The sequence below is a fragment of the Xyrauchen texanus genome, chromosome 9 (assembly GCF_025860055.1).
Source record: "Xyrauchen texanus isolate HMW12.3.18 chromosome 9, RBS_HiC_50CHRs, whole genome shotgun sequence".
NCBI lineage: Eukaryota > Metazoa > Chordata > Actinopteri > Cypriniformes > Catostomidae > Xyrauchen > Xyrauchen texanus.
Genome location: NC_068284.1, coordinates 17976565 through 17993012, shown reverse-complemented (window position 1 = coordinate 17993012; position 16448 = coordinate 17976565). Strand labels below are relative to the sequence as shown.

At 36.6% G+C, this 16448-nt stretch overlaps 1 protein-coding gene across 2 annotated transcripts in view; it reads left to right on the top strand.

Annotated features, from left to right (window-relative positions):
- Positions 1–4375: 4375 nt before the first annotated feature.
- Positions 4376–16448, top strand: part of LOC127649261 (pre-B-cell leukemia transcription factor 1-like) — an 88945-nt gene continuing 76872 nt past the window's right edge. The window contains exons 1-2 of one of the 2 annotated variants that reach the window (XM_052134289.1): positions 4376–5306; positions 6549–6622. In XM_052134289.1, coding sequence (XP_051990249.1) covers positions 5119–5306; positions 6549–6622 — 262 coding nt within the window. In that variant the 5' untranslated portion in view covers positions 4376–5118. The remainder of the gene's footprint in view (positions 5307–6548; positions 6623–16448) is intronic. The other variant, XM_052134290.1, reaches the window with a different exon arrangement.

The following is a 16448-nucleotide window of genomic DNA, read 5'->3' as shown; positions in this document are numbered from 1 at the left end:
TTGCCCTGTGGCCAGCTCCCAGGCCTCCTGAACCTATCCTTGTCCCGTAGCCAGCTCCCAGGCCTCCTGAACCCATCCTTGCCCTGTGGCCAGCTCCCAGACCTCCTGAACCTATCCTTGCCCTGTGGCCAGCCCCCAGACCACCTGAACCTGTCCCTGCCCTGTGGCCAGCTCCCAGGCCTCCTGAACCTACCCTTGCCCTGTGGCCAGCTCCCAGACCACCTGAAACTGCCCTTGCCCTCTGTGCCCCCTTGGACATCCTGCCTGCCCATTGTGCCCCCCTGGACTTCCTGCCTTCCCTTTGTTGCCCCCTGGACTGCCTGTCTGCCCCTTGTTGCCCCCTGGACTGCCTGTCTGCCCCTTGTTGCCCCCTGGACTGTCTGTCTGCCCCTTGTTGCCCCCTGGACTGCCTGTCTGCCCTTCTTTGCTCCCCTTGGTCTGTCTGCCCACCACAAGCTTCCCCCCAGTCAATGGACATTTGTTCTTCATGTTTTTTTTTGTTCTGTTACTGTTGATCGTCTGGAATTCGATCCTTGAGGGGGGCTATGTTAGGGTTACCTGTCTTGTTTCACTGTTGCCCTTTTGTTTGCCATTTTTGTCACTTTTGCATTCCTTAGTTTTCACTTTTGTCCCTTGTGTAACTCCATAGTCTCTTTGTTAGCTTTCGTGTTCACCGTTCATTGTTTGCACCTGCCCTCGTTTATTTGCCATTTTGCTTCTGTTAATCACCTAGTTATCTTGTTTGAGTTCTGTTTGTTCATTGGTTCCTGTCTTCCCATGTCCACGTATTTATACCCTGTCTGTTTGGTTAGTCACTGTCTATCATTGAATGTTGTTAGCCTGGTGTGTGTTCCCTGCCCGTTTTCCTCAGTCTTGTGTTCATTTCCCCATCGAGGGTGTTTCCTTTGTTCCTGTGTTTTTCATGTACCTGCCTTGTTTGTTCCTCAAAAGTTGAACTGCACTTGGATCCACATCTCCTCGTCTGCCTTCGCTGCCCATTCGTAACAATATGAGATCAAGCTTTTGACACAGGGCAATTGAGGGACTTGTACACAACTATTACACAAGGTGCAAACATTCATTGATGCTCAAGAAGGCAACACACTACTATTTGCATACTATATGTAAATATGCGTAATGTAGATTCTGAAGGGCAGTACTAAATAAACAAATCTTTTATCTCTTATATTTGTATAAATTATGAAAGGGTTGTGAATATTTGAGAGAAAAGGGAATGCAAACATATCTTCTCAACAATATATTCTGTTTATTAAACCTTCGATTAATGGGTTATCAGCTGTCTTCCATTTCTTCGGCTGTCTATCTTGTTTCTGAACAGCAATCTGTGATTTAGTGAATAAAAACAATAATTTGGCTCCTTAATGTTTTTCACTTTTTTAGTCTGGAGCCCTGATCCTATAGCTCTCTATGCATCTAAGTGCATTCATTCCTAAAATCAAAAGTTCCGTTTCAGGCTGCAGATGAAGTTTGGACCACACAACATGTTTGGCAGACATGAGACAATGGATTCATAGATTCAGAATTTATAATATATTATTTTATGTGAACATGATTGCAGTGATTGGATGATGCTGGACATTATTTTGAATCAGAATTATTTATGCTAATTTCTGATGTAATGACTGTAATGTCTCAAAATCATGTATAACCAACACATCTGAAAACATAATAAAAACATTTTTAAAAAAATCTGACCTTCTATAGCTTGGTTAAAACTTAGTTCTGCTGTCCACATATGTTGCAGTTTTTCTAGTTACAAATCTAAAAGGTAATTGGAAAATGCACACAGCCATCATGTTTGGGTCTCAGGAGGTGAAAGCTTAAGTATGTAACTTTTTCGGTGTTAAAATACTTTCTTCTACTCCAGCTTAATATGCAGAGATAACTAAGTAAACAATTCATAGGCTAATTTTCTCAAAACTGAAAAATGCTGTGTCACTGTGGTGCTATAAAAACTCCTTTGTTTGTTTTGAGAGACCCACTTAGACCCCTCCCAATAATGTTACTCGACCAATTGCAAGAGTTGTGGGCGGGATTATCTGATTATTTAAACAACGGCATATTCAGAAAGCTGCTTTGAAAGCTTTGTTTATTTTTGCAATATTAGTTTGGTGGCACTAGTGCCGCAGAAATTACATACTTCAGCTTTAAAGACGGTGCTAGTGTAAATAAGGTCTATAGTACTTGATGTTGTAGAGGCTGTTCTGACTGTGGGCTTTATGTGAATAGGTCAGACAATCATTGATGTCTGGTTTCACAGAGGTAGGTCACTTAGCCTCTACATCTGTTCCAACCCAGCAACCTTCAGATACTATCACAGGAGCAGGGCCAATTCCTTGTATCATTAACTAGTTCCTTCTTTTTTTATCTAATGAGAAGTCTGATGGATCGATTTAACTTCTACCTAGGTGTAAAAAATTTATTTTTGCCAAGAGTTCAGATTACTTTTTTGTCATGATTCACAGCAACATCAAGGTGTTCCTATTGTTAGAGATTTGGATGGTCTGTCAGTTCATTTAAAAGATTTTACTTTACTTTATTTAACTATTATTATTGAACTCTACAGAATGAAATAAAATGCAATTAACATTCACATTTATGTTCCATAAATTTTAATTTTGCACTTGTTATCTCGACAAGGGGCTTTATGCTTAATGAAGCATTCATCATTTTCCAATCCAAACAGCATTTTTAAAACAGCCCTGAATTGAACTGAAATGAGCTCTCAATATAGTATCTCTAGTCATAATACTTTGAATGATTTCTACATTCTACATATCCCTTGCTCTCAGAAATTGATTATTTTGTATAAAATAAAAAAAGTTGAGATATTACCCGTACAATCAGTATGTCAGCAGTTGCCTCTTAAGTAGGCCGGCATAAAAAGTGGTGTCATTTCTCATAAGGAACATAATGGAGGGTAACACACCTCATATGTTGAGCACTGTGATGAGACATCACTCCTGGAATGTTTGCTCCATTGATGGGTACTCAGGCATCAGAAACGGCCTCTAACACTTTCTTTATTGGTCTTTTTCTCTGCACCTGCAGCCAGAGCGTGACATTTCTGCCACATTCTGAGCTCCATGTCAATAGCCAGTAAATGTAATACTGTTAAATAGACCTCAAGAATGAGCAAACTGCCTGTATGATACATTTTACGATATACTTTGAATGGCCCTGGTGTCTTTCAGCAGTATATACTCTGTAAATACTAGTAGTTATTTGAAATAAAAAAAATATATATATAATTTAAAAAAAAAGTTGACAACTTAAGCTTTATTTTTTTTTTACTATTCTTAGTTTATCTCTAAACCCTAAAGTTGTCATTAATAAAAACAATCAGGTGATCCTAATTATACAGTACTTGAAATCATAACTCAAATATTTACGTTCTTTAAATTTTGGCTTTGAGTACTACTAATTCAAAATGATCAACTACAAAACAGCAGCTGTGTAGAATACCCATAAGCACTTGTGCTTGAAGAAATTGTGTTTATTTGATCAAAACAAGGGAACTTGTGAAAATTATAATTGTTATTTAAATGTATACAGTTTTAATTCTTATGACTATTGTTGTTGTTTTGTTGTAGCTGGTTGACAGTTGTGTAAAGTCACAATTAGGGTGATTAGTGTTACCTCTGGTGAAATTGGAGCCTGTTAAATTTAAGGCATTCTTCTTTACTCAATTGTACTTTACAGAAGATCCTAAGCGACATATAGCAAACATACCAGTTATAACTTACCTTATGCTGTATAAGACATGCTATAATCCAATTTACTCAATTCAATAAAAACCATGATACTTATTTTAACATGTATGTAACTGGAATTAAATTCTTAAGTTCAGTTTACTATAGACAAATAAGTATTTTCTTAGGAAAAGCATACAAATCAAAAAGTAAGGACAACTAATTAGATTAGAAACTTATATATATATATATATATATATATATATATATATATATATATATATATATATATATATATATATATATATATATATATATATATACATATATATATATAGTGTGTGTGGTTTCATAAAGAAGAAGGGTCACATACAGTAGGCTATAATATCACATCAGGCTCGTGATTTGGGTGATCCCCGTGGAGCCAGGCTTGTATAATATTTACCTAATGTAATTTATGTAACACTGGCACTTTAAATGCTTCAGAAATCGCTTTACAAGCCCAGTCAAACACATAACTGATCACAGTCAAATGAAAACCAAGTGACGCACATCTTAAATGACTTAATTTATTGACAGACTGAGGTAAAATGGTGGTCCCGTCCTGGTTCAAGAGGGGAAGAGCGGAGGAAGAGCCTTCGCGCCAAGCACCATTATTTATTTTCATGTTCAACCACTATCCGTCACTGTGTTACCACCCTGTCCAGTCCCAGCGCTAACGCCACATCTTAAAGCTTATTACGGCGACCCACCTTCCGAGTCCTCTGGAATATGATTGACGTATCGCGGAAGAACTGAGGCGGGAGCAACAGCGCGTTCTCCTCCAATCACAGACAGAGGGCGGAGCCTCATCGATGGTATCAGCGTTGGTGGGCGGTGCTTCCCGTTATGTGTCAGTGTTGCCAGCAGACCTGTGCGAAACAAAAGCACATCTCTCCCCACATTTAACGCCTTCAAAGCATGCCTTAAACCTGTTTCAATCGTAAAGCTGTCAAAGGGAACAAGGAGTTACGCGTCAGTGTCGCAGATTACTCCGGATTAGAGCAGCCCTTACACAAAGTTGGGTCCTGTTGGCTTTGGAGGCAAGAGCAGGAGCTGCTTGATCTTAAAGCAACTCTCCAGATCAGATTTCACCCAAACCAGCTGTGTGTGTGTGTGTGTGTGTGTGTGTGAGAGAGAGAGAGAGAGAGAGAGAGAGAGAGAGAGAGAGAGAGAGAGAGAGAGAGAGCTTTGCCATTTCTCCCTTCTCTCCCTCTTCATGTTGTAAACGCGCTCCAGATATCAAGAAAGAAAAGGGGGAGTGACGGAGAGAGTTCAAGGGGGTTTCTGAAGACATTTTCTGAGATATTCCTTCTATTAGGCAAGAAGACAAAAAGTGTGCAGAGTCTAGTGAACAACGGCAAGGATGGATGATCAGCCCCGGTTGACGCACTCTTCTCATGGGGTGGGCATGACCGTACACCCCGGCCTGGCGCAACATATGCAGGATGGCACGGGAGGAGCGGACGGCGAGGGAAGAAAACAGGACATTGGAGACATATTACAACAAATCATGACCATTACCGACCAAAGTCTGGACGAAGCACAGGCGAGGTATACATTTCACAATATATGCATGCCATCTTAATTATTGTTATTATTATTTACTTCACAAAGCACTGTAATGAAACACATCGACAGTGTTAACAAGTCAGCTGGTTGATATTTCCAAACGTCTTATTTACGCGCCGCGCAAGCTCGCTTACAAAATAATAATAACTTTCCCTTTCGCGTCTTCTTCGAAACTTTTATTCACGCGTAAAAATACAACACTGTATTTTTTTTTTTTTTTGGCATAATAATAATAATACAAATTTAAAAATGTTGCATCGAAGCGTCGCTCTGCACAATCTGAGCTGTCTTCTTCCAGATGCACCGTTTCGATTTCCAATCGCTCTGGATCTCGCAGGTTACAAATGAGAAAACGCATTGATTCAGTGCCACATAGACTTACTGTATGCAGAAAGTGGATCCAGCTATTGGACCTCAAGCAAGCACTTAGCTAAGGCAAAACATGCTTCTGAGTTTGTATACATAGAAACAAATTGGTATTTATATATAGGTCCATTAATTTCTTATACAATTAAATGTAGCAGGTACTGTAGCCTACTTCAGCTTCTTTAAGGAATATTGTTAATTTTGTTTTCACATCAATGTTTTATTTTCTATGTAATGTAACCCATGGACTGACAGTAAGCAATAAGACAGTAGGATAGGCTATTAAAAACTGTATGTGACTATCTGTAGTGTTGAACATGCCCTTGACCCTGTAAATCCGGTAATTCTGGAAACACAGGAGTTTTTAAAATCCCCCCCACCCCTTCTTTTTCAAGAATAAATGCAAAAAAAAAAATATAATAAAAAAAAAAAAATTATACACTACCCCCCCCTGCCTTGAAATGCTGTTACGCTAATCTGTTTTACATTTTTGCTGTTTTTGATATTAAGTCGCAATTTAGTTTAGTCACTGTTTTTAAATTAAGGTTCCCATTCAACTTAAGTAGAAGACTGTGTGATGATAATTACACATTTCTATTACATTTCATGCTGCATAATGTGGATTAAAGATTGTAAAATAGTTTCCATGTTTATTTTACATGTGCATCGCTTCCAAGGAGTGTTGCACAATTTAGAGCCATTTGCCAGTTGTCTATTAAATGCCATCTGTAAAACACTCAAAAACACTTCTGCATCCAACAGCAGACATTCTTTCTAAGCCTAATGTCTGTATTTTGACAGCTTTGACAGGTCACGCATAGTGATGGCATGGTATTTATTTTCTGTTTGTATTTTTAGGAAACATGCACTGAATTGTCACAGAATGAAGCCGGCTCTTTTCAACGTCCTATGTGAAATAAAAGAAAAAACAGGTGGGTTAAAGTTTTACATAGAGAGGAGAAGGGGAAACTTGCAAGTATGTACTCATACTCTCCTTTGTTCAAGTTATCACATTAAGCTGAATGTTGGATTTTTTGGCACAGAGCTTTTTAATAGTGTGATGTACTGTGCGTCTTATGAGAATGTGCGTTATTAGATATTTAGATATAGGAGAATTCGCAATTAGAGTCAAAACTGCGTGCTGTCAGTTCTGAAAATTTCTGATATTATAATAATAACACTAAAATTCATGCAATTCAAATATCCAGTGATTTAGACAGAGCATTCCAGTTCCTCAAATAGATAGCTATCATTATTTTGGGTGCTACGGTTATCATTTGCACAGCTGAGCAGCAGTGCATTTCTTAATACAGCATTGTGCATCGCAGAGTATCAAGGATTGGGTTATGCTGCACTGAATGTTATTGATGTTGCTTTTTCAAGTTATTTTACTCTTGTGTTTAGTACTTTTATAGCCTATGAGAATATCAGTGGCTTCAGTTTGGAATGTATGATTTTATTATGTCATTGTACTCATTGTATTGCAATTTTAACTGTTTGGTTTTTCTTCATAACATCTGAATGTTTAAAACGTTCTGCCTCATGGTTTTGATAATGCCCATCTGAGTTTTATAAACTCAACTCATTACAACTTACAATTTTTTGCTGTACACTCTGGCTAGATGCAGATGCTTAAATGAATGGATACGTTTGAAAGTTTTGGTTGCACAAAATATAGCTATGAGCGTCAGGCAATCATTGAAAACATCAGACATTAAATGCAATTTAAAAAAACACCAGAACCCCTATCCATTAAGGTGAAATGAACATGCTGTTTTGATTATGCTTTCGTCCCAGAGTGAAGCTTTTCAATGGGAAACAACAACAAATGACCAAGTAAAATGGCACCATATCTTCCTACTAATTAGCTCTGTAAAGTGTAATTTACAGAGATTTTATTACTTGGAAGCTTATGTTGGCTCTCTGCCACAGTGTCTGAAAGGCGCTACAGTGGAGAAGTTACTCCCCTCCTCAGTGAAATTCGGACCGGATGAAGAGGGCTTAGATGGGCCACCATGTCAGGGATCAGAGGGGCCTCATGGCACTATGATGTGTCTGGCTTTATTTTTTCCTGCTCTTGTTTAGCAAGGTTCTCCAAGGAGGGAAAAGAGTTATGCCTGGATCTTTTGAACTGCCTGGGTTCATTCAGAGTTCGTTTCCAAGATGAAGAACAAAGTGACTTGGACCTCTTCCTGGCTTTTTGCTCCTGCTTCTCTTCCCACAGTTCCTGGCAACGAGGAGCCTGCAGGGCTTTTGAGTGGCTAGAGGAACCCCGTTAGGTTCAGGGCATTTCAAAGACGTTATTAGAAATGTTAGGTTTTAAAGATAGTGTAGTTAGCACCTGAAACTGACAGGCTTTTTTGTCGAATTACAGTTGTGAAGGCTTATTGTGATGTCACTCTCCTGTGTGTGAATTAGTTGTTTGTTTGTTGTGGGACTGTCTTTGTTTTGTCTATATTATTCTCTTCATACACCAGTGCACAATGCAAGATGCTACCCCCCACCTCATGTAGAGCTTTTGTTTGTACTTGAACGCAGCCCTGGTGTTGTTTTTGTTGGAGGGGGAGCTCATCTTCACTTCCTCAGTTGTGCCGCAGTTGCCTGTCTCTCTCAGGACTTCATTAGGAGCATCGGATCATCCAAATCAAACTTGCGTACATTTGATCAGTGTTTGTATACAAATATTAACATAAGCTTATTTCTAGTCTTTTGTTCAGAAGATTACATTCAAACAGAATTATCTAGTTGTTGAAAGTGAGAGGAAGACAATATGTTTTCACTATAAATATATTAGTAACACTTTACAATAAGGTTGTATTCATTAACAGTAGTTAACATGAACTAATAAACAATAATTTATTACAGCACTTATTCATCTTTGTTAATGTTCATTTCAACATATAGTAATACATTGTTAAAATCAAAAGTTGTATATGTTAACATTAGTTAATGTGCTATGAACTAACAATGAGCTATTGTATTTTAATTAACTAACATTTGCAAAGATTTATAAATGCTGTAAAAAATATATATTGTTTATTGTAAGTTCATGATACCTAATGCATTAACTAAAGTAAACAGATGGAACCTTATTGAAAAGTGTTACCAAATTAACAGTGAACAACTAATTTCTTAAAGGAACTTTATAGGAATATTCCGGGTTCAATACTAATTAAGCTCAATCTACAGCAATAGTAGCATAATCTTGATTACCACAAAAATGTATTTTGTCTTGCTCCTCCTTTTCTGTTAAAAAACAAAAGCACTGTGTTACAGTGAGGCACTTACAATGGAAGTGAATGGGACCAATTTGTAAACGTTAAAATACTCACTGTTTCAAAAGTATAGCCTCAAGACATAAACAATATTCATGTTAACATGATTTTAGTGTGACAAAATCACTTACTAACCTTTTCTGTATAAAGATATAGCCAATTTTACAACTTTGTTGCCATGACGATGATATGGCAACAAAACTGAAAACCCTAAAACTGACTGTAAAATTACGATTTAAACAACTTTACAGCTCAAATAATACATACATTAAAAAAGAAAGTCATTTTATAAAATTACAAGTTGCACATTTCTGCCTTTAAACCCTCCAAAAATTGGTCCCATTCACTTCCGTTGTAAGTGCCTCACTGTAACCAGATTTCTGCTTTTTTTTAAAGAAAAGGAGGGGTGAGCCAAAATACTTTTTTGTGGTAATCTACATTATGCCACAAATGCTGTCAACTGATCTTAATTTGTAATAAAGTTGGTATATTCCTTTATCCCAGATTAATTAATGCTATATTTTTTAAATTGTTTTTCATGATGACTAATGCATGTACTAATGTTAACAAACAGAACCTAATTGTAGTGTTACCAATGTATTTGTTTTATTTAAAGTGTCAAATATTCAGAAACAGCACTTTGCAAACTACTGTAGGCTATTTTAGTGCCATAGGCCTGGGAATTGAGTTCTGAAGCACCCAACTTTCACAAAAAAGAAATGTTAGCTGCTTTTGATGCTTTTAAAGAGGATGCTATTGATAGCAGATTGATTGTAACTTAAGAAAAACAACTCCAAAAATAGAAAGAAAGTAAATAGATTTTAGTCTTTGGGTGTCATTTTTCACTTTTGAAACACAGTTCTTATATGTGGTAGGGTTTGGACAGATACTGTTTTGCTGCTTTAGGCAAGAGGGTTTAGCAAACACTGAAAATAAATGAACCTGGGCATTGATGGTTTGATTTTAAAGGTCCATGTACATTTAAAACCCACATGCACTCCTGCAGAATTAGCCCTGTGCTGTACCTCAGTTCACTTTCGTCTCTTTTTAATGTGAGGGTGTAATTTCACACTGCACAGACAGACAGCACTAAAAATCCACCACCGCAACGGAGAAAATGGCTCAAACCTCCGATGTGACATTTACTGCAAATGTGCTGAGTGCAGAGCGCCCAGACGAGAGCAGCCTCCATTTTTATCAGGCCCTTTTTAATTTGTTTTAATTTATTTTTTTTTATAAAGAGTCAGCTTCTTTCATGGTTTTACATTGTTGCAGCCGTGGAGTCCCAAGTGGATTACAGAAAAGTGAGGTTATTAAATCTGTAGCCGGTGTGTTTTGTTGAAATGGCATAGCGTGCTGTGGAACTGTGGTGTCTCAGCTTTCAAAACAGACTGTGGAGGTCACTGAGCAGCAGAGAGCTTTTCTCAATGAAACAGTGGCACTACTTTTTAACTTTTCCAGCTCACAATAACCTTGCTTTACAAAAACTGTGGAGGATTGGATAAACTGTGTTGTCACCTAGGGCACCTCACCCAACTGCTTTAAGCACAACTCATTATTCCAATTCAGAAATAACAGTTTCTTCGACAGGAATAATAATTCTCCATGTGCTAATATATTTCAACATGCAGACATGTTGGGGGAAATGGCTTTTGTAATTCTTCATAACCTATGGCCATCTAGCCGAGATTGACATGGCTGCGAGTTGCCCGGCATGCACCACGTGTTGCGTGGTGCGACGTCAGTGGTGTGTTAGTGCCATTGGTGTGTTGACAGCAGTGCAAGAGGACGTTGTGGTGATTAGCCCTCCTCTGGCAAGCAGCTGACAAGCGGCGCAGTCCTATGTGCCAGCAGCAGACAGAGCAGGCCTGAACTCCTGACCTTGTTGTGTATTTTTACACAGGGCCTGACCACGCTTACACGGCACAGACCGGTGTGTGAGTATAAACAAGAATGGCACTGTAATGCGGCTCACGGAACAGGACATGATGCCGGGGTGGGGGCTTTTAAACAAGACTGCTTTAGACCCACAAGGGAGGATTATTAAAAGCAGTTGTTGTCAACTGTGGGTCGTGACCCAACAGTGGTTCACAGGTTTGTTCTGATAGGGTTGCAGACATGGAAGAAAACGATGCTAAATGTAAATAATGCAACTTACCATATAATAGTGCATAGTTGAAATACAATAAAGCTAAATAAATAGGCTTATCAACTTTTAAAAGGGAGGACAAATACCGGTAGTAAACCATATATTTTGTCATTGCTGTCAAAGGATGTATGTCCAATCAAACTTGATGACGTTTTGGCACAAATTCATCAGTCATTTGGGTAATGTACTAATGGATTATATAATGCTAATACAATATTTTCATGTGTTAGAGTGGAAAATCACACTTCTGCTGTATTTATTCACAAAATGACATGGTAATATTAGAACATTTGATTTTAAGGACATTTTTGTTTACTTTTGTATGATATACAGTTTTGGTACTATGTTGGGTCCAATGTAAATTCTGGGATTTAAATTATTGTATTTTGTGAATTCTTGGAAATGTGCTGCCTGTGTGTATGTGTGTGTGTGTGTGTGTGTGTGTGTGAATTCAGTGAACTGGCACATGTAGATAGTCATGTATGGAAAGGTTGACATTAACTTGATATTTGTGAGTATCAGGTTTAAGACCTGTGGTCCGCTTTACCCTTTGGGCCTTCATCAGGCCTGTTTCACATGGAAATACATCACTATACATTTTCCCTATCATGAACTGAGCTTTAAAAAATAAACTTCACTTTAGAACAAATTTTAAACTTGGCATGAACCCACAGGGATTTAAATCATTGGGCAGTGTTAAATGTGATACGGAGTGGAATGTTTCCTGTGCTTGGGGGCTCAGTGAATAAGCAGTTCATTAAAGGTGCCTTTCAAAATTATACATTTTGGAAAAAGTTGAGGCCTCAAATTATTATTTAAAAAAAAAAAATCAACATCAACATTTTAGGTTATAATGTATATGAATGTATAAGCAAAAGTGTATATGTTAGGTCATGTAAGTTTTTCACTATTTTTAACCTCTTGAGATTTGAGAGTGACTGCTGTGTGCTGTGTCCTGATCTCATTAATATGCATAGCTATTTATATTTTAATATTTGCATAGACATTAAAATGTACAATATTGACATTTGAAAACATCTAAACTGTAAAATTGTTTACATATTTACAGCTTTAGAAGCTGAAAATATTGACAAATCCATTACAACTCTATTTGAATATGTTAATCGTTATAAAAATATTTGTACATTTATACTGTTTTATAGATATTTTAGATCCCTTAACCCTACCGCAACCTCTAAACACATTCCAACAATATAAAAACATGTAACATGTAGATGAATATACAGTAGCAATCATTTTTGTTAAAATATATTCATTTATATATACAGTACTGTGCAAAAGTCTTAGGCACATACGATGTGTCACAAAAGCATTTGTTGTTATTTGTATCTTCAGCTTTAGTGTCAATAGGAAATATAAATTTTAGACTTCCAAACATTACTTTTGCAAATAGAATAGAAGAACATGTAGCCCTGCAACAGATGTCATGGCACCCACAAAGCCCCCCACTGAATATCGTGTCAGTCTGGGATTACATGAAGAAACAGAAGCAATTGAGACAGCCTAAATAGATTGAAGAACTGCTGCCAATTTTTGGAACATCCTATCTGCCAACAACCAAGAAAAACTGTGTGCAGATGTACCTAGGAGAATTTATGCTGTTTAAAGGCAAAGGTGGTCACACCGAATATTGATTTAACTTTTTTTTAAGCATACTGAACTTTGTATGATGCTAATTTATAAATGAAAATTATTTGAAATAAAAAATATTTATAGCATTATTTCTGAAGACATCCTCACTATGCAACAATTTCACAAGTGCCTAAAACTTTTGCACAGTACTGTATTTTACAGCCACTAATCCTACACCTACTCCTAAACCTAACCTAAACAATCTAAAACACATATCAGGCAGATAAATGTAATCACAATAATTTATTCCGAAAAATTGCAAAATTCAATACAAAAGTAGTCCAAAGGGTGATGCGCTCCATCTGATGTGCTCCCTGATGGCAAACAATAGCTTTGTGTGAGGTGGAGAGTAGAATTTAAATTATTAATCGCTTTAAATCTTCTCCTGATGCACTCCAGAACGGCGCTGTCATTTCTCATTCGAAAATGACAGAATATGGCATGTTGCAAACAGTTACTAGGCACTTGAGAGCCAGTGAGCATTTGACATCACTGCCGTAAAACCACTGGTCGTAATGCTTAAGGCGGCAGTTTTTTAATTTTGAAAAAGAAACCAACGCGGGTTGATGGTTACAACGATGGTGTGGCAGCGCTGTGGCAGATGGAGACTGAGATCGTTGAATAAAAGGCTTCATTTTGGGTCTGTTCTTCACAGAAAGCAGTCTGAAGATTTGGATATAGCTATGGATTAATTTGTATTATTGTTTTATGGTGCTTTTGGTGGTTTATTTAGTTTTTAGGCATATTCTGAAAATGCCCTTTGTGTCCCATGGCAAACAAAAATACAATTAAATGTTTAATAAATGATAAATGATTACAGAGTTTTTATTCATTTTAACTTTTTAAAGTGTAGTCTTCGATAAAGTGATATAATCCTTTAAAATGTTGTATAGGGCAGCAGAAACACACAGAACTAAATCAAACCGTTAAAATGTCATATTATAATGTCAACTTCATTAAATAAATGGGATGCCATTTAACTAATCTCATTGATTATAAATTAAATGTATTTAACTGATTAATTTGATGAATTATTCAATATTAATTCAAACAGTGCACATAAAAATGTGTAAGTTTCTATAGGTGTTAATAAGTAAAATGATGACGTTTACATGCTGTCAATTTTGTAAGTTTCGGTGTCAAGGCAAACATAAGAGAACGTACGTTTGCTAGAACCAAACTTTACGTAAGAGTACGAGTTCTCATGAAATCACGTTGGCATTTCCATTTCCCTTTTTGATTTGTAACTAGTAGCACCTAATAAACATGCAACAAAAAAAAAAATTATATTGTAGGTTCCTAAAAACTGATGTCCACATATGTTTACAGTGGGACTACATTTTGAAATGTTAAATTATACCAAACTATAGAAAGTCAGATCTTTTTTTATTATTATTATTATTATTGTTTTCTTTTTTTTTTTTTTACACCAAATCTCATTGTTCTCTCTTTGGACTGTCAAACAATCAAGTTATAGCCAGTGCTGACGCATTTTACCAATCAGTCATTTTGATACAAGTAGCGTCCAGCATCGTCCAATCAATGCCAACCATGTTAAAATAAAATTAAAACTCTATATAAAGCCTCTGAATGCAATATTTTTCTCAATGTAAAAATGCAGTGTAAATATAGGATTTCTAATGAAGTGCTATTGTACACATTTGTGTACATTGTGTTTAGCAGCGTGGCATTTCGCAATAAATCGCTAAAATTTCTAAAATGTCATATTGGATGAAACTATAGACTCTAATCTTTTGACTCAAACAGGTTTCAATGTAAAAACATAATTAGGTTTCTTACTAGATGTAGTTTTATTGCCGTTTCCCCTAAAGACAAACTCTGCTGTGATCGGCACCATGTTGTTTTGTCACATGACTCCTTCCGTCTAAAGTTTAACCCTTTACTGACAGCACAGTCTTCTGAACTGAGTTCAGTCTGTTTAAATGAAATTAAATGATGTGTTGCATATAGAGAAGCCAAAATACAACGTCCACACTTGTGTACACGGGGTCACACAAGGTTAACACACTTTTGCCTTCACTTGCTCATTTTAAATGGTCCTGCGGAGTGCCAAATTAGGTTTTAAAAGGTGAAATATTTAATGTACTCTTACAATTAATATAATATGTTAATTATTATAATTAATATTATATGTTACAGAATGCTAAAATAAAAAAGCTATACACACTTAATAAAAAAAAAAAAGATGAGATTTAGATGGAATATAGCATGTCACAACAGAGAACATAAAGTATGTAATGTGAACAACCTAATAGCAGGATGCTACTGGACATGTTGGGAGTTCTATCTGCTGTCATCTAACCTGACACGTGCACACACTAACAACAATGTCCTTGCTTGTATCTCATGTCAAGTAAGTGTTAAAACCTCATGCATCTATACCCTTGTCTCAACCTTAGTGATCAATTACCTTTAACAAGCCTCAACTGTGAAATATCTGTCTTTCTTTCTTATATTAATATTGTATTTACAGGATAGAGGTGCAAGTAAACAGAGAAAGTTTTGTAAGGGTGTATTTTGATAAATTACTCTCGTACTGCATTTTTATTATTCACGTTTGCAGTGCTGTAATTTTCAAATATGTATTCGCAATGTTCCTTTACCTTTATTTTATTGTTTTGTAGTGTTTGCAACGCGTGCTTAATAAAGTTTGGGCTTCATTCCTTAACTCATTTGTTCATTGTGTGGCGCATGATTTGTGAGCTGGCAAGATATCTAACGACTCTCGTGGTGAATTGCTGAGAAATATTTCAGTGTTTGCTGCAGCTACATGAAGGCAGTCTCTCCTCCTGTTTTTTTTTGGAACGTGATTGCTAATCATACTTAGGGCCGTTGGAACGGACATGCCTCAGTAGCAGCATAATGTTTCCTGTGTGTTTCTGTTATTACGCAGCTTCAAGTCTAAACTCACTCGCAATTAGAGCTCCTTATAAATTATGCAAATGATGACTGGCGTAATTGAGACATGTTAATCATGTTTTAAGAGCCTAATTACAGAAATGTATAACGGAGGTGGGAATCTCTAATTAGGTATGATAACAGGTTGCCCGAGTGAATAGTGGAGGAGTGCTTTTTGTGTAGGAGGCGATTTTCTCCCGTGGACGGTCAATAAAGGAACCAGAACCCTCATTCTATGGAATAATTATTGACATGGCGAAGGTTTCAGTGGAACTCTTGCCTTGCCTTAGATGTAACCGCAAGTATAGTTGTTCAGTCAGAGACTCTGCTGAGCAACGTGTCATTAAGATAGATGCAAATTGTGTTAAGGAGTTACTTACGAAGTAGTGACACTACTGTAAACACTAATAGTTATCTAAAATAATAAAAAAAACATAGTTGAGTTAAGATTATTTACAATTCTTACTAGTTTTAATTAAGTTAACATTACTGTCTAAATACTAAAGTTGTAATTAATAAAAAAATGTAAGTCATCCTAATTAAACAGGACTTGAAATGTCACATTTTGGAATCATAACTCCAATATTTACGTTCTTTTAACTTTGGCTTTAAGTTTTGCGGCTGTGTAGAATACCCATAAGCCCTTGCGCTGGAATAAATGGTATTAAAATAATGTTTTAATGGTGTTAACTACTATTTCAGTAGTGTTTTAGTATGTGAGATGATGCTTATGTCTTCCTGCTTCAGTTTTAATTTAATTTA